General features: G+C 45.2%; 1 protein-coding gene across 7 annotated transcripts in view; it reads right to left on the bottom strand.

Moving 5' to 3' along the window:
* Positions 1–20,643, bottom strand: part of sash1a (SAM and SH3 domain containing 1a) — a 303,260-nt gene that overhangs the window by 62,327 nt on the left and 220,290 nt on the right. For all 7 annotated transcript variants that reach the window (XM_055885292.1, XM_055885293.1, XM_055885294.1 and 4 more), the window contains exon 2: positions 18,316–18,444. In XM_055885292.1, the coding sequence (XP_055741267.1) occupies positions 18,316–18,444 (129 nt within the window). The remainder of the gene's footprint in view (positions 1–18,315; positions 18,445–20,643) is intronic.

Here is a 20,643-nt window from a genome sequence, read left to right as displayed (position 1 = left end):
ATCCCCCCTGTACTGCTGCTCATTCTGTTCACCAGTTCCGGAGGTCGACGTCACCGGCCATCTAGGCTTCACTGAACTGGATTCATTATCTTCAACCCCGGACTGTCTTGTCTGATTACGCACACCTGGTTCCCATTTCCCCTGATTAGTATGATATATATGTGCCCTCTGTTCCCCATTGTCCTTGTCAGTTATTGTTCCCATGTCCGTTGGTCGTGTGAGTACCTATGCGTTGTTTCAGCTTCTGTGCTCCGTGTTTTGTGCATTGGGTATTACGGGTCTCGTCCCGTGTCATTCTACGAAGTTTACCCTCGCTCTTTTGTTTGGGTACATCCCAGTGTTTTGTATACGCTGTGGCGTACAGCAGGTCAGCCACCAGGGGGAGACTAGTCGAGGCCTGGTGACAGACGGAGTATACATCACGAGGCGATGACTCCATCTGCTGGACGTGCCAGGTCTCGACAGGCTCTCCGGCCAGGACTAATTGGAGCTGATTGGGGATTGGTGAGTAATCAAGGGCTGATTGTTCACCAACTGTACAAGTCCCATAAAGCTGCCAGAAGGGCAGCACACAGGAGAAAGACTGGGGGAGGAAAGTACTCCCGTATAGTTGGGGACGGTACCAGAGGTAACAGGAGGGAGTTCAGTTTTTGATCCCCACAGGATACAGCAAGACCCGGAGCCCAGAAGACGGTATCCCGGAGAGTGTCTCTTGGGGGAGACGTATTCTTTTCTTTTGACTATTATTTTAATAAACACCTTTGAAACTGAGCTAATCCTACTCTGTCCATGTCTGATCTGTGTAAACGTTTTGACCCAACCCCCTGGTCTGCCACAACGTGTTTGTTTTGGCCGTATTAAAAAACCCTATTATTTATTCCTGCACCTGTCTCCAAATCCTTTATACCAGCGTGACAATATCTAATTGGTATTTACAGTCTTGTCCCATCACTGCAAGTCCCGTACGGACTTGGGAGAGGCGAAGGTCGAGAGCCATGCGTCCTTCAAAATACAACCCTGCCAAGCCGCACTACTTCTTGACACACCGCTCGTTTAACCCAGAAGCCAGCCATACCAATGTGTCGGAGGAATCACCGTACAACTGGCTACCAAAGTCAGCTTGCAGGCGCCCGACCCGCCACAAGGAGTTGCTAGAGCACGATGGGACAAGGAAAACCCGACCAACCAAATCCTCCCCTGACCCGGACAACACTGGGCCACTTGTGCACCGTCTCATGGGTCTCCCGGTCCCAGCTGGCTGCAACACAGCCTGGGATCGAACCCGAGGCTGTAGTGACACCTCAAGCACTGCGATGTAGTCCCTTAGGCCGCTGTGCCACTCAGGAGGCAGGAGGACTTCCTTGATGGAACTTCTGGTGGTGGTCTGATAATTTCGGTTCCTTCTTTTAGTCTCTTCTTTCAAATTCCCCAATGGATTTTTCTGAAGGTAAAACCATCACCATTAGCTGTTAGCGCTGGGATGCTAGTCGACAATGTGCGCCCAATGATTGAGCTGATGACTCAATCCCACTCCTCTCCATATGACTCTAATAGGGCTTGACACTGTGGAGTTCTGCCTTCAGTGTCGTGCAGAGCCGTGATTACTCTTACTGGGTGCGTATTGGATGCATATTTGTTTGAGTTTTTTGTGAATACCAGAAGGGTTAGTGTTTCATGTAATGACTAACGGACAGACGTTCGACAGTGAGTAGTGAGTACTGTGCTGTGGAATATGTGAAATGTGAAATGTACAGTGGCAGCCAATCAGAGGTTAAGCTCAGGGCGGATTCATCCTTTCCACCAATGAGAAATAGCTATATAACGAGAGGACAGGAAGTAAGACTCACACTTCCTCCAGGGAGGAGGATACAGGAAATAAAGGAGGATTCTGCCCTGAGCTTAACCTCTTCCTGTTCAGTCATAACAACACACCCAGATGAACAGGACAGGGGCTGAGGGAAACTGTTCCTAGATCAGTACATGATCATTTCCCAGATGTCTTCATAGAGGATATGACATCAGGAGAACTGACTGTTTCCTTTTCCTCTACTGAATGGAGAGATGATGGGTCCTTTTCCTTTCAATTTCCCAAAGACATATAACGTGTGTGTGTATTAATGAGAGTTACTCAGAGGTGATATAAACCCTCCTAGCCTGAGGGAAGTGTAAGTACAGCTGAAGTGCTATGAAAGCAAATAGCTTAGCCTGTGGACCCTACACTTAGTGTATATCACTATGGTTATCTCAATAGGGGCCAGCCAGGCTTTCTTCTAGCACACAGTTTCCCTGCATGACCCTTAGCATGCCTTCCTTTACTTGTCTTTCCATCTGAGATTGATTATGGCACCATTGACCAGATAATAACTGGACATGGCTGAGCCATAATCAACACTACTTGTAGCACCAGAACAAAAATTACTGTCAGAACATACTCTATGACTGTGAGCTGCCCTGTCTGTCTGCAGAGCTGTCCATCCCTCCTCTCCTGCTACTGCAGCTCTATAGCGTGCGTCTGTCTGTCTGTCTGTCTGTCTGTCTGTCTGTCTGTCTGTCTGTCTGTCTGTCTGTCCCCTAGGCTGCCTGTCTCCCTCCTTGTATGCCTGTCTGTCTGTTTGTCCCCTAGCCTGTCTGTCTGCCCCCTAGCCTGTCTATCGCTCAGTCTGGTAGAGTGCTCAGGAAACCCGTGTTATGGTAGTGGTCCGGAAGTTTCTCCCTCTGTAAATCAAGAAGTTGGGAAGAGCTGTTGAACAGAGTTAACAGAATGTCCATCCAAGGGAACAGAGGGATTCCCATAAGTCAGGGAGCGCCAAGCCAACGACATAAAACTCTATTTACACTGAGTTAGAGGGACCTGTAAGCCTTTTGTTCCTGTGGCACTACACAGTCCTATACATACAGTGACTGAGCTGTTTGAGACAAGTGGCTTTGAATAGAGAGGAACATATCTGTGAGGCTGGACCAACGTATATCCCTTTAGCAAGCAAAACCCAGTATGTAGTTACAGACACAGGTACAGACATACTTGATTTGAAGATTTTTTGAAATCTGATTGGCTATGATGCCCACTCAACTGTGACGGAGGTGTCTGGTGATATGCCTGTTGTCTATGATGCCAACTCCACTGTGACAAAGGTGTCTGGTGATATGCCTGTTGTCTATGATGCCCACTCCACTGTGACGGAGGTGTCGGGTGATATGCCTGTTGTCTATGATGCCAACTCCACTGTGACAGAGGTGTCTGGTGATATACCTGTTTCGGCAGCATTCGTATAGCTTATCTTCATCTCAGCACTTACCTGGCACGCACGCACGCACGCACGCACGCACGCACAGCCCCCGCTTCTAGCTCTGCTCCAAAACACAGATAGAGCCCCACAGAGACAGGAGCACAAAGCAACCCTCTGTTCCTCCCCCTCCTACTCCTCCAAGATGCAGACACATACAGGGAAAGGGAGAGTGAGTTAAGGAGGGAGAGAAGAAGGGAGAGAAAGAGGGGGAGGACTCAATCAAAAACAAGCAAACAAACGCACATCCCCTCTCACTTTCATCACCAAGCCGTGATGTGAATTCCCGATGCTCCAGAAATGCAAAGCTAACTCTTGGAAAAGGCACACAAGTCAACAAACGTTCCTCTTGCCTTGTACATATCAAATACGCAGCCTGATCACTAGAATTAGACTTAGATTTCAGACATTTGAAAAGGCCCTGAGAACGACGATATATGCCTTCCTCGGTGCTCACAAAAAAACAAGAAAAAGACTGCCCAGCACTGGGCGCAAACTCATGATGCTCAGAATTAGAGTGCGCTGCTTAGACCACTGAGCCACCGCTGTTCACGGTAGTCTAGCAAGCCGTGAGAATACTTAATGATACTTGATGCTAATAGTGTGTCATTTTGAATTATTTTGTTTTAAGCCTTCTTCAAATCATAGCCCGAACATTAACCACGTGGAATTAATGAATCAAAAATAGACATCCATAATACGTTGAATTTCGAAGGGAAACATACTCTCTTGGGGTATGTCTCTATAAGCTTCTTCAGGGCAAAACTGCAATCGTTAAGTCATACTACAGATTCTCAATTGGATTGAGGTCTGGGATTTGACTAGGCCATTCCAAGACATTTAAATGTTTCCCCTTAAACCACTCGAGTGTTGCTTTAGCAGTATGCTTAGGGTCATTGTCTTGCTGGAAGGTGAATCTCCATCCCAGTCTCAAATCTCTGGAAGACTGAAACAGGTTTCCCTCAAGAATTTCCCTGTATTTAGCGCAATCCATCATTCCTTCAATTCTGACCAGTTTCCCAGTACCTGCCGATGAAAAACATCCCCACAGCATGATGCTGCCACCATCATGCTTCACTGTGGGGATGGTGTTCTCGGGCTGTTGGGTTTACGCTAGACATAGCGTTTTCCTTGATGGCCAAAAAGCTCAATTTTAGTCTCATCTAACCAGAGTACATTCTTCCATATGTTTGGGGAGTCTCCCATATGCCTTTTGGTAAACACCAAACGTGTTTTCTTATTTTTTACTTTAAGCAATGGCTTAGTGGTCCTATGGACAGATACTCCAATCTCCGCTGTGGGGTTTTGCAGCTCCTTCAGGGTTATCTTTGGTCTCTTTGTTGCCTCTCTGATTAATGCCCTCCTTGCCTGGTCCGTGAGTTTGGTGGGTGGTCCTCTCTTGGCAGGTTTGTTGTGGTGCCATATTCTTTCAATTTTTTTTACAATGGATTTAATGGTGCTCCGTGGGATGTTCAAAGTTTCTGATCTTTTTTTATAACCCAACCCTGATCTGTACTTCTCCACAACGTTGTCCCTGACCTGTATGGAGAGCGCCTTGGTCTTCATGGTGCCGCTTGCTTTTTGGTGCGCCTTGCTTAGTGGTGTTGCAGACTCTGGGGCCTTTCAGAACAGGTGTATATAAACTGAGATCATGTGACACTTAGATTGCACACAGGTGGACTTTATTTAACTAATTATGTGACTTCTGAAGGTAATTGGTTGCACCAGATCTTATTTAGGGGCTTCATAGCAAAGGGGGTAAATACATATGCACCCACCCCTTTTCAGTTTGAATTTTTTTGAGTTTTTTTTTTTTAAATTTCACTTCACCAATTTGGACTATTTTGTGTATTTTTTTTTATTTTTTTTTATTTCACCTTTATTTAACCAGGCAGGCTAGTTGAGAACAAGTTCTCATTTGCAACTGCGACCTGGCCAAGATAAAGCATAGCAGTGTGAACAGACAACAACACAGAGTTACACATGGAGTAAACAATAAACAAGTCAATAACATGGTAGAAAAAAAGAGAATCTATATACAATGTGTGCAAAAGGCATGAGGTAGACAATAAATTGAATAATTACAATTTAGCAGATTAACACTGGAGTGATAAATCATCAGATGATCATGTGCAAGAAGAGATACTGGTGTGCAAAAGAGCAGAAAAGTAAATAAATAAAAGCAGTATGGGGGTGAGGTAGGTAAATTGGGTGGGTAGTTTACAGATGCACTATGTACAGCTGCAGCGATCGGTTAGCCGCTCGGATAGCAGATTTTTAAAGTTGTTGAGGGAGATAAAAGTCTCCAACTTCAGAGATTTTTGCAATTCGTTACAGTCGCAGGCAGCAGAGAACTGGAAGGAAAGGCGTCCAAATGAGGTTTTGGCTTTAGGGATGATCAGTGAGATACACCTGCTGGAGCGCGTGCTACGGGTGGGTGTAGCCATCATGACCAGTGAACTGAGATAAGGCAGCACTTTACCTAGCATAGCCTTGTAGATGACCTGGAGCCAGTGGGTCTGACGACGAACATGTAGCGAGGGCCAGCCGACTAGGGCATACAGGTCGCAGTGGTGGGTCGTATAAGGTGCTTTAGTAACAAAACGGATGGCACTGTGATAAACTGCATCCAGTTTGCTGAGTAGAGTATTGGAAGCTATTTTGTAGATGACATCGCCGAAGTCGAGGATCGGTAGGATAGGGTAAGGGTAAGTTTGGCGGCGTGAGTGAAGGAGGCTTTGTTGCGGAATAGAAAGCCGACTATAGATTTGATTTTGGATTGGAGATGTTTGATATGAGTCTGGAAGGAGAGTTTGCAGTCTAGCCAGACACCTAGGTACTTATAGATGTCCACATATTCTAGGTCGGAACCGTACAGGGTGGTGATGCTAGTCGGGCGTGCGAGTGCAGGCAGCGAACGGTTGAAAAGCATGCATTTGGTTTTACTAGCGTTTAAGAGCAGTTGGAGGCCACGGAAGGAGTGTTGTATGGCATTGAAGCTCGTTTGGAGGTTAGATAGCACAGTGTCCAGGGAAGGGCCGGAAGTATACAGAATGGTGTCGTCTGCGTAGAGGTGGATCAGGGAATCGCTCGCAGCAAGAGCAACATCATTGATGTATACAGAGAAAAGAGTCGGCCCGAGAATTGAACCCTGTGGTACCCCCATAGAGACTGCCAGAGGACCGGACAATATGCCCTCTCCGATTTGATCCAAATAAAATCAATTTAAATTACAGGTTGTAATGCAAGAAAATAGGGAAAATGCCAAGGGAGTGAATACTTTTGCACGGCGCTGTAATAAGTTACATGGACTCAAAAATAGTGTTTAACATGATTTTTGAATGATTCATCATTTAAAAAAAAAAGTATGCCACATCTCTGTACCCCACACACAATTATCTGTAAGGTCCCACAGTTGAGCAGTGAATTTCAAACACAGATTCAAAAACAAAGACCAGGGAGAATTTTCCAATGCCTCACAAAGAAAGGCACTTATTGGTAGATGGGTAAAATGAAAGAAAACTGAGGATGGATCAACAACATTGTAGTTACTCCACAATACTAACCTAATAGACAGAGTGAAAATAAGGAAGCCTGTACAGAATAAAAATATTACAAGACATGTGTCCTGTTTGCAATAAGGCAAAAAAGTTCAACTGCAAAAAATGTGGCCAAGAAATTTACTTTTTGTCCTGAATACAAAGCGTTATGTTTTGGGCAAATACAATACATCACTGAGTACCACTCAGTACCACTATTTTCAAGCATGGTGGTGTCTGCATCATGTTGTGGGTATGCTTGTCATCTGCAAGGACTAGTGAGTTTATGATAAAAATAAAAGTAATAGAGCTAAGCATAGGCTTAATCCTCAAGGAAAAACTGGTTGAGTCTGCCTTCCAAAGGACACTGGGAGACAAATTCACCTTTCAACAGAACAATAACCTAAAACACATGGCCAGATATACCCTGGAGTTGCTTAGCAAGATGTCATTGTATGTTCCTGAGTGGCCAAGTTACAGTTCTGACTTAAATTGTCTTGAAAATATATGGCAATACTTGAAAATGTCTGTCTAGGATTGATCAACAACAAACTTGACTGAGCTTGAAGAATTTTTAAAAGAATAATGTGCAAATGTTGTACAATTTAAGGTGTGCAAAGCTCTTAGAGACTTACCCAGAATGACTCACAGCTGTAATCACTACCAAAGGTGATTCTAATATGTATTGACTCAGGGCTGTGAATACTTATGCAATTAGGTATTTCTGTACTTCATTTTCAATAAATGTGCAAACATTTCTAAAAATGTGTTTTCACTTTGTCACTAAGGGGTATTGTGTATAGATGGGTGGAAGAAAAACATCTATTTCATCCCCTTTGAATTCAGGCTGTAACACAACCGTTTTAATAAGTCAAGGGGTATGAATACTTTCTGAAGGCACTGCAGATTTGCGTGAACAAGAACTGTTTGAGAGTTCAGCAGGGATTGAGAGCCAGTGCTGCTGACACGATATGTTTCAGAGAAAGGATGTGGCGTGTGCGACAAATTAAATAGTCCTTGAGTTTGTGTTACCTCTAATAGCACAAACAAATGGTGCACTCATAAGTTTAATGCAACGGCAGTAATGCAGTTTATAAAAACTGAAATGTTTGTAGGCTACTTGTCGTGCATGGTGAATGGTGAACGGTGGTTCGACGTGATGAGAGAGCAGTAGAGAGCTCGCATCGTCACATACTGTTCAACAGGCATCAATATCCAATAAATAAATGAATGTTGAAGAAAAATATAATTGTTCAATAAATGTTCAAGAGAAAAAAAACAGCTGACCCACACAACACTAGCGTGTGTGTCTCTCAAGATGTGTGTGAGACTGTGTGTATCTGATTGTGTAACCGCATGATTGCTTGTGTGTATACAGAAATGCCAGATTAATGGATGTGTCTGGGTGTTTACCTGATTTCTTATGTGTGACTGTATTGAATGAAAGAGAGAGAGGGAGGGAGAGAGAGAGAGACAAATAAAGAGAGAAAGCGAGAGAGAGAGAGAGCTAGAGAGAGAGAGATGGGGAAGAGAGTTAAGAGAGCGTGGAAAGTTACTGGAGTGAGGATGAGAGGAGACAGTAGCTAATGAGGATCACAATGTCTACCCTGCAGACAGGAGCCTGAATAGATGACCAGACTAAACCTGGAACCAACACAAGTGCAGGCCCACACTTCTCACCGAGGGCCAGCAGCCTTCAAAGACAGCGCAAAACAAATACAACTTTTCAAAGGGCACAGAAACTAAAACTAAATCTGCAGTGCTACCTTAGACCCAAATAAGTCAGAACAAGGGGAGAGGGAGTGGGGAGTGGTGAGAATGAGACACAAGAGCTATGTTCCATCCACAATATTCCCACGCTCCAGAGCATGCAAACCAACTAAGAAAAGCCCAGCACATGGCAGACCATATGTAAGCCTGCTTTGGAAACACACTGAGGCGTACTATGTTGGTTGTCAGACCAGGTGGCCCAAACCAGGTCAGACCAGGTGGCCCAAACCAAGTCAGACCAGGTCAGACCAGGTGGCCCAGACCAGGTCAGACCAGGTGGCCCAAACCAGGTCAGACCAGGTGGCCAAAACCAGGTCAGACCAGGTGGCCCAAACCAGACCAGGTGGCCCGGGGCAGGCCTGAGGGTGAGAGAGGTGGCTGTATGTCCACACCTGGAGGAAGACGTGGGAGCACCGGGGCCAGCTGCGGAGCCTGGCACCAGCCCAGTCCCAGCCAAGAGAGACAGTTAGTGGATAAACAAGACTGTGGAGAGACAAGCCTGCTGAACCAGCTGATCCTGAAGACATCACTGACAAGCACATGCATGTGTGGTTACGGACACACACACACACTTAATCGCAGACATTGCAAAAACACACAAAGAAACCGGAAATCCAGGTCCATGGCGGGCATGTTGAACCGCAGCCTGCTGCATCACCCCTGAGCTGCAGCGTGTCACCGTTCATTTACAGGAAAATACTCCACAACCTCAAACATACAGACTGGATCATGACTAACGCCTCTATTTACTTTCCTTCAGGGAGGGCTCAAGTGTGTGTGTGTGTGTGTGTGTGTGTGTGTGTGTGTGTGTGTGTGTGTGTGTGTGTGTGTGTGTGTGTGTGTGTGTGTGTGTAGCCATGGTTATGATTTTTATGATGAATCATTCAAAAATCATGTTAAACACCATGTAGCCATGGTTATGGTTATGATCCAAAACGGACTAATACAGTTAAATACACACTTCATCAATCTATAAATAGTTCACTAGCAGAGCAGCTAAGGGTCTAAAAACACAGCAACACGAAACATCTACAGACAAACCTCTGCTGATAGCTACACTGCCAAGTGCAAACCACTTTCGTTGGCAGTAACACTACCTGGGCATTCTGGCCTTTAACACACGTACAAAACATCAACGTGTTTACTTTCCTGTTGGGAGCTTATTGTGCCTGAAAGATAATAGGCTAAGTAATAAATAACGTTTAGGAAGTGGAATAGTTGGAGCAAACCCAGAGTCAGCTTGTCTCCTACTGTAGCATGTCTAACTTTGTTGAACTGACCCCATATCAAAGTAATGAGGTGAATTCTCTTCAACTAGGTATTAGCCCATAATTACAGGCATCAGCTTACCTCACAGAGCAGCACAACAGACATGCCTGAGCTTGAGTCCTGAACCAACTGAGGCTCACATGCATCTCTACATTAGAAACCATTATAGAGAACATGAGCAGACTGCTGTAGCAAACTGGCTCAAATTAAGATCATACACCTGTAAAGATTCTCTCACAACAACACCTGACATGTCACTGACTGGGGTTCTCCGGTGTTTCAGTGTTTACTGAATGTCTTACCTGGGATCCTGGATGTTGGTGCAGGAGAGAAGGCTTTGCATTTCACTAACCACTAACATTTTACATTTAATTTTTGGTCATTTAGCAGACGCTCTTATCCAGAGCGACTTACAGTAGAGTGCATACATTTTATTACATTTTACATACTGAGACAAGGATATCCCTACCGGCCAAACCCTCCCTAACCCGGACGACGCTATGCCAATTGTGCGTCGCCCCACGGACCTCCCGGTTGCGAACCCAGAGACTCTGGTAGCGCAGCTAGCACTGCGATGCAGTGCCCTAGACCACTGCGCCACCCGGGAGGCCACTAACCTAGGGACATTTAGTCAACCTTGACAAATGGTTAGGGTTAGAGAGTTTGTTATGATGAAATACCACATGCTTTTTGTGCTTATTATTGTCTTCCATATCTGATTCAATCAGAGAGATACAACTGTCTCCAGTGAGGTGCCAGTCCAGTCTGTCCCTACAGGGTTTCTGTATCTCCAGTATCTACCTGCCCAGTCTTGCCCTGCCCTCAGTGTCTCTCTGATCACAGACAGACAGAAAGACAGACCAACGTACTGCTGTAGCCATCCAGCACCGATTACATGGCTAGGGTTGATTTACTTAGACTGGGCTGTAGAGAGACGAGTGAGACTGGGACACAAATAGGTTCCAAAGTCTTCATTCTATATAATGGTTTGCTTATAATCTGTTTAATGCTCACTCTTGTTAGAATGGTACCTGTTAGAATCACCAGTGGGGTTTAACTGTTCTCGACCAAACCAATCAAGCTTAATCAAGCCTGAAGAGAAAGTAGCACAGTCAGTGGGACTATAAGGCAGCTTGGCGACAGTGCGTGATGGAGTTAATCCATAGCCTTCATTCTCCTAGAGGGATGTTTGCCTAACACTTTGTGTTCTGGCTGCTCATAAAACTAACAGGTCAGACAGGAAGAGGGTACGCTGATAGTCATTACAGACACAGAGAGCCTCCATCAACAGCTATGGGGCTGTTTAAAAAAAAAAAAGTAACCTTTATTTAACTAGGCAAGTCAGTTAAGAACAGATTCTTATTTACAATGACGGCCTACCCCGGCCAAACGCGGACAACGCCGGGCCAATTGTACGCCGCCCTATGGGACTCCCAATCACGGCCGGATGTGATACAGCCTGGGTTCAAACCAGGGACTGTAGTGGTGCTGTAGTGGCACCTCTTGTACTGAGATGCAGTGCCTTAGACCACTGCGACACTCGGAAGCCCAAGAACCCCACTTCTAAAACACAACCAAAACAACAGTCGGGACAGGCCTCTGAGGTTGGGGGAAGCGTTTCACAAATCAAATTAACCAGGGGTTTTGTTTGGTTTGTGCAACACATTTTTCCCCAAAAAGTTTGATGTGTTGCAAGATGTCTGGAGGAGAAGTGAGAGAGAAAACAAGAAAGCAAATTGGATCTTTATCAAGTATGTGATACTTGGATTTGTGACCTCGTTATGAGGCTAATATGAAGCTGCTATGATTTTGCATTGTCGACAAATACTTGACCATAGCTGTAAAGGGATTCCAAAGTGTTTTTCAAGGGGCAACTTCAGCTCTGTGGTATCAGTCAGTCGTATGTAGAACACTACAGCCTGCCATGGTACAAAGACAAAGAGACAAACCTCCCAGACGACCCGTGGGAAGTGGTACTCAACCGTGGTCCTGAAGACCCACAGTAAATGAAGGACCTTAATTAGTTGAATCTGGTCAGGTGTGCTGGTACTGGACTGGAACAAAAGCATGCAGACCTTGTGGGTCTCCGGGACCAGAATTGAAGAACATTCCCCTACGGCCTTTCTCACTACAGAGGAACAGTCTTCCAATGTCCACTGTCAAGTTTGCTTCTTATAGCCAAAGTGTAAGGTTCAGGTAAGTTAACAGCTGCAGTGACCTTTGACACAGGGTCACATGCTTCAGGGTCAGAGTTGGCCTGAGGTGACTGGGGAGTGACTAAAGGCTGGTCCAGACCAGACAGGGAGGGCTCGTTGTGTGTTGCAGCAGGAGTGTGAAGAAGGGAGGGGAAGCCACATCAGAACAGCAAAAGGGAAAGAGGACAGATTACAATGGGGCCTGTACAGAGGAGAGGCCTGGTGATGAGAGAATGGAGAAGAGGAGAAGGTTTTGAAGGAGCGGGGTGGACAAGTCCACTGAGAGCCACCACCCTCGTCCCCTGGGATAGACAACCCCTCCCTGAAAGGGCATGTCCCAGCGGGGACGTCTAAATGCCAGCCCATTGTACTGTTGTACTGTCCGTCTCTACATTTTATCATAACGACTTTATATAACTCATTCCTATTGCTCTTCAGAGAGATCCTAGATGGGACTGGCTGGCAGCCACTGTCTGGACACACTTCATATGGCACAAGAGTAATCCCCCACCCTCTCTCTCTTGCTCTCTTTCTTTACCTTATCTCCCTCTCTCTTTCTTTCTCTCTCTTTATTTGCCAGTCTCCCTCTCTCTCTCATTTTTATTTCACCTTTATTTAACCAGGTAAGCTAGTTGAGAACAAGTTCTCATTTACAACTGCGACCTGGCCAAGATAAAGCAAAGCAGTGCAACACAAACAACAACACAGAGTTACACATGGAATAAACAAATGTACAGTCAATAACACAATAGAAAAAAGTCTATATACAGTGTGTGCAAATGGAAAATGGCAATAAATAGGCCACAGTAGCGAAGTAATTACAATTTAGCAAATTAACACTGGAGTGATAGATGTGCAAGTAGAGACACTGGTGTGCAAAAGAGCAAAAAAGTAAATAAAACAATATGGGGATAAGGTAGGTAGATTGGATGGGCTATTTACAGATGGGCTATGTACAGCTGCAGCGATCGGTTAGCTGCTCAGATACCTGATGTTTAAAGTTAGTGAGGGAGATATAAGTCTCCAACTTTAGCAATTTTTGCTATTCGTTCCAGTCATTGGCAGCAGAGAACTGGAAGGAAAGGCGGCCAAAGAAGGTGTTGGCTTTGGGGATGACCAGTGAGATATACCTGCTCTCTCTCTCTCTGCGCCTTCTCCCTCCCTTGTTCCAGTTTTGAGACTGTCTGAGAAGGTGTCCAGTCTAGACGCATAACACCAGCCAAAGGGAGAGTGGAGTAACGGCAGTTGGCAAGAACACTCTCCTAAAAACACTAAATACTGACTGGACAATGTCTGCTATGTGCTTCTGTTTCAGTACTGGGAAAGATGTAATATTGTCTTCAACAGTTAGTTGTGCCACAGGTAAAACTATGAAATGGCAGTGGAATGTATATGATGCATCATGTCAGTCTAGTGTCATATAAAATGGAATATGGTGTTATTAAATATACAGTGAGTTCTAAAGTATTGGGACAGTGACACGTTTGTTGTTGTTTTGGATCTGTACTCCAGCACTTTGGATTTGAAATGATACAATGATTATTAGGTCCCGTGTGGCTCAGTTGGTAGAGCATGGCGCTTGCAACGCCAGGGTTGTGGGTTCAATTCCCACGGGGGGACCAGGGTTCAATTCCCATGGGGGGACCAGGATGAATATGTATGAACTTTCCAATTTGTAAGTCGCTCTGGATAAGAGCGTCTGCTAAATGTTAAATGTAAATTAGATTAATACCACCAAATTAAAGCTGACAGTCTGCACTTTAACCTTTATAGTCATTGTATCATTTCAAATCCAAAGTACTGGAGTACAGAGCCAAAATAACAAAAAATGTGTCACTGTGCCAATACTTTGAAGCTCAGTGTAGTTATAATGATATATAGTTCCTTCTACAGCTGCCTTCTGCTGAGTGTGTGAATAAACAGCCTTCCCACCCGCGTCCTCAGAGCATGCTCAGACCAGCTGGCTGATGTGTTTACGGACATATTCAATCAATCCTTATCCCAGTCTGCTGTTCCCACATGCTTCAAGAGGGCCACCATTGTTCCTGTTCCCAAGAAAGCTAAGGTAACTGAGGTAAACGACTACCGCCCCGTAGCACTCACTTCCGTCATCATGAAGTGCTTTGAGAGACTAGTCAAGGATCATATCACCTCCACCCTACCTGACACCATAGACCCACTCCGATTTGCTTACCGCCCCAATAGGTCCACAGACGACGCAACCGCAACCACACTGCACACTGCCCTAACGCCTCTGGACAAGAGGAATACCTATGTGAGAATGCTGTTCATCGACTACAGCTCAGCATTTAACACCATAGTACCCTCCAAACTTGTCATCAAGCTCGAGACCCTGGGTCTCGACCCCGCCCTGTGCAACTGGGTACTGGACTTCCTGACGGGCCACCCCCAGGTGGTGAGGGTAGGTAACAACATCTCCACCCCGCTGATCCTCAACACTGGGGCCCCACAAGGGTGCGTTCTGAGCCCTCTCCTGTACTCCCTGTTCACCCACGACTGCGTGGCCATGCACGCCTCCAACTCAATCACCAAGTTTGCAGACGACACTACAGCGGTAGGCTTGATTACCAACAACGACGAGACGGGCTACAGGGAGGAGGTGAGGGTCCTCGGAGTGTGGTGTCAGGAAAATAACCTCACACTCAACGTCAACAAAACAAAGGAGATGATCGTGGACTTCAGGAAACAGCAGAGGGAGCACCCCCCTATCCACATCGACGGGACAGTAGTGGAGAGGGTAGAAAGTTTTAAGTTCCTCGGTGTACACATCACGGACAAACTGAATTGGTCCACCCACACAGACAGCGTGGTGAAGAAGGCGCAGCAGTGCCTCTTCAACCTCAGGAGACTGAAGAAATTCGGCTTGTCACCAAAAGCACTCACAAACTTTTACAGATGCACAATCGAGAGCATCCTATCGGGCTGTATCACCACCTGGTATGGCAACTGCTCCGCCCACAACCGTAAGGCTCTCCAGAGGGTAGTGAGGTCTGCACAATGCATCACCGGGGGCAAACTACCTGCTCTCCAGGACACCTACACCACCCGATGTCACAGGAAGACCATAAAGATCATCAAGGACAACAACCACCCGAGTCACTGCCTGTTCACCCCGCTATCATCCAGAAGGCGAGTTCAGTACAGGTGCATCAAACAGGGACCGAGAGACTGAAAAACAGCTTCTATCTCAAGGCCATCAGACTGTTAAACAGCCACCACTAACATTGAGTGGATGCTGCCATACATGTAATACATGCATCACTAGCCACTTTAAACAATGCCACTTAATATAATGTTTACATACCCTACATTACGCATCTCATGTGTATATACTGTACTCTATACCACCTACTGCATCTTGCCATCTTTATGTAATACATGTATCACTAGCCACTTTAAACAATGCCACTTAATATAATGTTTACATACACTACATTACGCATCTCATGTGTATATACTGTACTCTATACCACCTACTGCATCTTGCCATCTTTCTGTAATACATGTAGCACTAGCCACTTTAAACAATGCCACTTAATATAATATTTACATACCCTACATTACACATCTCATATGTATATACTGTACTCAATATCATCTACTGCATCTTACCTATGCCGTTCTGTACCATCACTCCTTCATATATCTTTATGTACATATTTTCCATCCCTTTACACTTGTGTGTATAAGGTAGCTGTTGTGAAATTGTTAGGTTAGATTACTCGTTGGTTATTACTGCATTGTCGGAACTAGAAGCACAAGCATTTCGCTACACTCGCATTAACATCTGCTAACCATGTGTATGTGACAAATAAAATTGGATTTGATTTGATATCTCCTCCCTCCATTCTCTCTGTTCCTCCTCTTTCCTTTCCTCTCTCTTTCCTCTCTCTTGCCAAGTTGTGCAGGAGGGACAGACAGCTGCAGGCTTTTAGGTGCTCCTCCTCCTCCTCCGCCTCTCCTCCAGGCAGGACAGACAGGCAGTAAATCCAGGCTTCCTCTTCCCCTGTTTTATCTCTCCAGGATGGAACATTCCCAACCTTCCCAATACGTACAGAGAGGTGGCCCACTTCACTCATCCTCTCACACACTCGTAAACACACACACATGCAGACACACACATAAACAGGGGCACACACACACATGCACAAACACATATACACTGAGTGTACAAAACATTAGGAACACCTTCCTAATATTGAGTTGCACCCCCCTCTTTTGCTCTCAGAACAGCCTCAATTCGTTGGGTCATGGACGCTACAAGGTGTCAAAAGCGCTCCACAGGGATGCTGGCCCATGTTGACTCCAATGTTTCCCACCGTTGTGTCAAGTTGGCTGGATGTCCTTTGGGTGGTGGACCATTCTTGATACACAAGGAAAACTTTTGAGCGTGAAAAACACAGCAGCGTTGCAGTTCTTGTCACAAAACGGTGCGCCTGGCACCTACTACCATAACCTGTTTAAAGGCACTTCAATATTTTGTCTTGCCCATTCACCCTCTGAATGGCACACATAAACAATCCATTTCTCAAATGTCTCAAGGCTTAAAAATCCTTCTTTAACCCGTCTCCTCCCCTTCATCTACACTGATTGAAGTGGATTTAATAAGTGACATCAATAAGGCATCATAACTTTCACCTGAATTCACCTGGTCAATCTATGTCATGGAAAGAGTAGGTGTCCTTAAAGTTTGGTATACTCAGTGTATACAGTGTGCACACACACACACATACAGACACACGCATGAACACACACACACACACACGCACACGCACACGCACACGCACACGCACACGCACACGCACACACACACACACACACACACACACACACACATAAAACTGTGGAGAGATTCTCTCAAACGACAGACACTGACTCTTCAATGATGGATGTGAGATTGCTTCACTGGAAAGCTGAGAGCAGAGCAGACATAATCTTTGGCCAACATCAATCAGGACAGCTGAGCCCTCCATAACTCACCCATACCATCTTTCATTGAGACCCACCTCTCAAATCAACCAAAACCACATGGCTGCTGAAAGCCTGGGGGAGTTTCTATGTGTCTCTCGTTTTCTAATCAACCTCTATTATGCCTATAACTGGATAGTACTTTATGATAGAGCTGAGGAGATTAACGGTGAACATTTGTCAATGAAATAGGAGTCCTACAAATATGTCTCTAGCATAGGTATGGTCACTCTCTTCCCACTTAATTGAATTATCTGTTTTTGTGCTCAACACAAAATGTGTCCCTGTGACTTCTGTTACAGAATAAAACAAAATAAATATCAGTTACTATATTAAATTCGGCTCACTTCTTTTTATGTTCAGGATGAGTAGAATAAACTGATGTCAGTCCAGTTTACTACTTGGAGTTCTGGAAATGCGAATTCAGAACTGATGCTGTCTGTTTTCAAGGATTCTAAGTAGATACCAATCCTTTGAATAGTGTTATCATAGCCTGTTAATAAAGCTAGCATATGAGCACTAACCCCCCTATCTCTCTCTGTGTTGTGTGTGTATGGAGCATAGACCCCAGGGGTACTCAGAGCAGCACTCTCTGCCAGGAGCAGCTGCATTCTTCAATACCTCAGCCAGTAACTTGGCAACACAGAGGTGCCATGCCCCACTACCCTACATCCATGTGAATGAGAACCCCTAGAAGCCCCAAAACACAACCAAGCACTTTCAGGCACCAGGAGGCAGGAGGGCAACTAAGTGTTTTAGAACACAGTCACAAACACAAACACTCACTGGATTGCTCTCCAAACGTCCCTCCCCCAACTCCAGGTCTGGCTCCCAGGCTGTTGGCAGCACATTGGGAAATCACACTCTGTAAAGATATCAAACTGATCGAAGAACGACGTGTTTGAGGATACTATGAATTATAAAAAGGAGATCTGACAAAATGAACATTTTCCTCAAGCATTTTGGCTCTCACTTCACAATAGTAAAATCAGCATAGTTGTATTCTATATAAGTTCAACAACAAATTGTAGAGCCATGAAGAAGCGGGTTACCACAGCTCTTTAGCTGATATTGTATTGATGTAAGCTGGTGGGCCTGTTTTGATAGGACTTGGTTAAACTCTGCTGCAGTAGTAGGTGATGGTTTGTGGGGACTCAGTTCCACTGTATTGCAGCAGGATTGATGGCCTTGAGTTTGTGGAGACATGCAACAGTATGATTGGTGTTTGTAGGTACTCGGTATGTGATGAGTGTGTTTGTGGGGACGTACCATGTCGAGGTCGTGGGACACACGTCTCTTGCGTAGCTCCTCCATGCGGTCGCTGACGTCACTGAAGCAGGTGTTGTAGTACTCAGAATACTCCTGGGCCAGGTCATCAATGTTCCCCAGAGAACCATCCTACACAACAGAGAGAGAGAGAGAGAGAGAGAGAGAGAGAGAGAGAGAGACATTGAGAATGACAGAGAGATTCCGAGGGAGAAAATAGAAGCAGCTCATATGTTCGAACATGGTAGAATGGAGGAAAGATGTAGGTCCTCGAGACATTTTATGGTACACTCATTACTCAATCTGAGCACCCAATATGACACCAAAGCCTTCGTCTGGAGGAATAACATTGGCTGAGTCAATCCTTTCAGTAAGCTCCACACTCCTCTGACCGCTTTCACCTCCACAGTACAGTACCCCAGGTGAGATAAACATACCTACTAACAACCTCAGCTCCTCATCTGTCTCTCACTCTGGGTGAAGCACAGCCTAATAAAACCCCTACACATACGCTTGTAATCAGGAGCGCGTGAGAGGCATCAACTAGCAGGCAGGTGGTGCAGTGTGGAGGGCGGTGGGCAGGGGCACACAAATCTAATCACTCGCACACCACTTCTTCCTCTGGTTGCCAATCTGGACTATAGTTATTTGCTAACTGGCTAACACAGTGGTGCTACTGAGGGAGGGGTTAGAGGTTACAGCACCTTTACCCTTTAGCTCTGTGGCCTATACTAGCTATGGCCTGTTGTGAAAGGACAACGGGTAGGAGAAAGGAGAAGGAAAGGAAATCAGTGTGATTTGTGGAAGACGAAGACCTATAAACAAGCTCCTGTTGATATGAAGATTGTCTGGGACAGTGGGTTTGTGTCTCTGCTAGAGGGGAGGTGTGCGGCCAACCAGGAGTGTTTCCTGGGTTTGCTCAGTTAACATACACAATCACAGATCAGAGATGCCCTTTAAACCCTGGCTATGACATTCTCCCAACCCTAACCCCAACCCCAACCCCAAACACCCTCTTCCTGCTGGGGGGGGTCACCTCTCTGCTGGGTTCCTGTCTTTGTGTGGAAGACGGTGTTTGGGTAGAAGGAGGAAGTATGTTCCAGTCACTCATACACTCTAAATAACAAAGACCTTACTCAACAGAATACACTAGCCCCAAAACACATTGTTGGAGATTCAAAGAGGAACAGTAGAATCAATACTAAAGAAGCAGAACTTGCTACTGCATTACTATACATTGAAAGCAGAGGAGAATTACATTCATGTATGGGTTGTGTTTCCACTCCAAAGTTATGAGTGAGAGTCATAGCACTCGACCCTTCACTAAGACCCACCCACTAGGTTAATGTTGCAACCTCGGACAACATTTTCCCAAGAAGCTCCATTCCCCATTCAAACTACTGGAGAAAACCTCTCGCAACGATCTCAAACTGTGTTTTTAATACACAATCAAATGAAACACAGACTACCCCTTATCAATCAGGAGACTATCGGGTATGTTGTGGTGGACTGTCATTGGTGTAGCTATGCACTAGATGGCTCTGAATGGACTGTCATGCAGTTAAAGCTACTACTTACCATTTTGGGAGTTAACTACTTCTCTCAAGTCGTATCCTGATGTCGACAGCAGATTATAGGTGTATTCATAATACTTAGCTAGCTAACATACATTTCGAGAAAATCTGTTATATTAAGTGGCTAGCTAGCGTTAGCAACGTTTTGTGGTCAGTAAGACTGAGAGCTAGCTAACCAGCTGAGCTTGCAAATAAAACAAAAGTATACTTTTTTATTAACAAAATGCAGGTTCTGCATTTCAGGAATCACAGTAGCAAGTAAACCTGGTGCACTGTAATTTAGCCATTTAAACAATTTAGCTACTTTTTGATGAAAACTCACAGTTTTGTCATAGCGCTCATTGACTTTCATGCGTTTGAAATGTGAGCTTGTCTAAGGTGTCAGACTCGATGACAGTTGCTATCCATTGGAGCGCTGCGATTGGTTGCCCAATATTCTGTGGTGGGGCTTAGCGAAGGGGCAATTGTACTACTAACTGATTGGGGTTGGAGAACAACTGAAACATCTTTCACTGAGAAGATTTGAGAAGTGTCTCTCTATGGTGCTCGGACTCATAACTACTCGGGCTGTGTATGTTGACAACCATAGCAGTGATGGCCAATCGTTCAATATTCATTAGTGTTGATCTAGTCATTGCCTGGTTTGGTGAGTGGTCAGCATGCATTGAGTCACTCTGCGAGGAGTGAACGGTCTCTCTCAGTCTTAGTCTGTCTCTGTCTCTCTCTGTGGTCCTCTAAACAGGACCCAGTATATCTG

This window comes from Salvelinus fontinalis, chromosome 27 (assembly GCF_029448725.1).
Source record: "Salvelinus fontinalis isolate EN_2023a chromosome 27, ASM2944872v1, whole genome shotgun sequence".
Lineage (NCBI taxonomy): Eukaryota > Metazoa > Chordata > Actinopteri > Salmoniformes > Salmonidae > Salvelinus > Salvelinus fontinalis.
Note: the sequence above shows the minus strand (reverse complement) of the source record. Positions and strands in the feature narration are given on the sequence as shown.